At 49.7% G+C, this 2737-nt stretch overlaps 1 protein-coding gene across 1 annotated transcript; it reads left to right on the top strand.

Annotated features, from left to right (window-relative positions):
- The first annotated feature begins 1788 nt into the window (after positions 1-1788).
- LOC129407410 (keratin-associated protein 4-2) lies at positions 1789-2202 on the top strand. Its single transcript, XM_055148290.1, has one exon. The coding sequence runs from the start codon at positions 1789-1791 to the stop codon at positions 2200-2202; it is 414 nt and encodes a 137-aa protein (XP_055004265.1).
- Positions 2203-2737: the final 535 nt, after the last annotated feature.

Consider the following 2737-nt stretch of genomic DNA (forward strand, 5'->3'; position numbering starts at 1 on the left):
GTGTTTTTTTTTGTCTTTGACTCAAAAACTTTAAAACCTGAATAAATAAATTTTAAAAAAGAGTTTGTGTGTTAAACATGTGAATGAAACTAAACATGAGTCCAGGTCTGTGTGTGAAGAGGAACCACGATGACAAAAAGAAGAAGAAGAAGAAGAAGAAGAAGGAAGAGGAAGAAGAAGAGGAAAGAAGAAGAGAAGAAGAAGAAGAGGAAGAAGAGGACAAAGTCCGTGTTGTGGTCTTCGTGTGGTCTTCAATAACGACAAGAACAAAAGGGCACGTGGTCCTCCTCAGGTGACGCCGCATCGATGAGCCCAGACTCGTGTTCCAACTCAATGTGATGTCATTTTGTGCGTTCGGAATGGAGCGACAGGGGCGGCAGGGGCGGCAGGGGCGGCAGGGAGGGCGTCTGCGGAGGGAGGGACGGCGGCAAAGTGGATTAGTTAATAAGAGTCACCCTTTCCTCATTGAGAGCAGCTCTGCGCTTCCACCGGCTCTGAGCACCGTCCCTCTCGCTCTGCGCTCGTCTGCTGCAGCTCTGACCCGACCAGAACCAGGACCAGGACCAGAGACCAGACCAGACCAGGACCAGAACCAGGACCAGAACCAGGGACCAGGACCAGGACCAGGAGACCAGCACAGACCCACAGCGGCAGGTGAGGTGCTGAACATGTGTCTGTAACAAAAGTTGAAGTAGAAAAGATCAACTCGTGTTTTATCGTCTTGTCTTGGGTCTGAGAGTCGCAGCTTTAACACAAAAACACAACGACACAACAAAAGCGGCGCACAAACATCTGCCACACAACAGAAAGACAAAAGTGTGAGGAGCACGAGCGATGCACCGGCAGAACCTTGAAGCAAACCCTTCACACTCTCGTCTTCTGTTCAGACGTGCACACTCCACAGACCCTTTTACTTTTATTTTTTTAACTTCGCTCTCTGAGTTTAGCAGATTAACGACGAATGGGACAAAAGAAAGTTTGAATCTGTTCAGTTCACAGTTCGACTGAAGGACATGGGCTCGGTCCCTGGGCTCCTTCTCGCTGAGCTTCCAAACCGTTTCTTCAAAAATGTGCTGAACCAGGGGCCACACTCCGCATTTGACCCGTTCTTTTAGTCAAGGTAAAAATCTGTGATTTAAGTTTGAGCGGCAGGTTCCCAAACCACGACGAGCAAAACGTAAAAGTGACTCCAAACAGGCGGTGAAACGTCATGTGACCGAAACCGTCCAGAGAAACACAGACACAAACTGTACAAGAGTCAAAGTTCAGAGCTGAGTCCCTCCGCGACACAAACGGGGCTGTGGTCCTTCTGTCTCAGACGATGACGTTTGTGTTTGTTGAGTAAACTAAGAAGCGCCGCGTCATCACAAAGTTTATACAAGTACATTTGTGTTGATCTGCTCGTGCGCTGGTCTGAAGTGAAAAGTCGAGGTGAGTGAACAGAGCCCTGTGGACTCCAGTGTGACGCCCTCAGTGTGTCTCAGGTCAATAATGTGTCTCTGGACGAGTCAGTGTAGCGGCGCTTTCTGTGTGAAGTCTGCATGTTCTGCCTGTGTCTGCGCACGTTTAAGTGGGTTCCATAAATCACATCTAGTTTTAGAGTAAAGTGTTTTATTTCTTTGTATTTTCACACTAAACACACAAATGTACAAATGTGACACAGATCTGAACAGGTGGATCCAAACGCGTCTGAAAGTCACATTTAAAAAGGAACAGCAGCTCATCGGACGTGTGTCCCCCAGGGGGCGCTCTGGGGCCGAGGGTTTAACAAACAGAACATATTTAATAATGAACATTTTCTCATTTATTTTGAACCTGCGTCACTGTGAGGACCTGCAGTGTGAGGACCTGCAGTGTGAGGTCCTGCTGTGTGAGACCCTACACTGTGAGGTCCTGCAGTGTGAGGCCCTACACTGTGAGGACCTGCAGTGTGAGGACCTGCAGTGTGAGACCCTACACTGTGAGGTCCTGCAGTGTGAGGCCCTACACTGTGAGGTCCTGCAGTGTGAGGCCCTACACTGTGAGGTCCTGCAGTGTGAGGCCCTACACTGTGAGGACTGCAGTGTGAGGACCTGCAGTGTGAGGACCTGCAGTGTGAGGTTCTGCAGTGTGAGGACCTGCAGTGTGAGGACCTGCAGTGAGGGCAGAAGTCACGGCACTAATAATAATTACACCAATAAAATCAGGATGATGCAAAATTAGTATTTCCTGTAAACGTGATCACAAACTTGATTTAAACGTGTGAACAGGTCACATGACCACACTCACATAAGAGCGTGTGCAAAGGGCCATGTTCACTATCGCCACACTCACGACTTTTAATCAATCTGTAAACTACAAACGCACGGGTCCCTCCCCCTGTGGTCAAACGTGCGGGTCCCTCGCGCTGTGGTCGTTTGTTTGACTCGACAAATAAAGTGTGTCCTTAAAATGGTCTGGGTCTGGGTCTGGGTCTGGGTCTGGGTCATGGTCTGGGTCTGGGTCATGGTCTGGGTCTGGTCTGGGTCTGGGTCTGGGTCTGGGTCTGGGTCATGGTCTGGGTCTGGGTCATGGTCTGGGTCTGGGTCATGGTGAGTCATGGTCTGGGTCTGGGTCAGGGTTATGGTCTGGGTCTGGGTCGGACTTGGACTGGACTTGACCTTGGACTGGAGACACGGGGAAAATCACAATGAGACGCCTATTGCAAAAACTGTTGTTGTGTCCTTAGGCAAGGCACTTCACCTCTAGTGTGTCAGTC

Source organism: Boleophthalmus pectinirostris, unplaced genomic scaffold (assembly GCF_026225935.1).
Source record: "Boleophthalmus pectinirostris isolate CB_2022bp ecotype Guang Dong unplaced genomic scaffold, ASM2622593v1 HiC_scaffold_12, whole genome shotgun sequence".
In the NCBI taxonomy this organism is placed as follows: Eukaryota; Metazoa; Chordata; class Actinopteri; order Gobiiformes; family Gobiidae; genus Boleophthalmus; species Boleophthalmus pectinirostris.

Coding starts and splice junctions, on each gene's coding strand:
- LOC129407410 (XM_055148290.1), top strand. CDS start 1,789: ATGAACATTTTCTCATTTATTTTGAACCTGCGTCACTGTGAGGACCTG.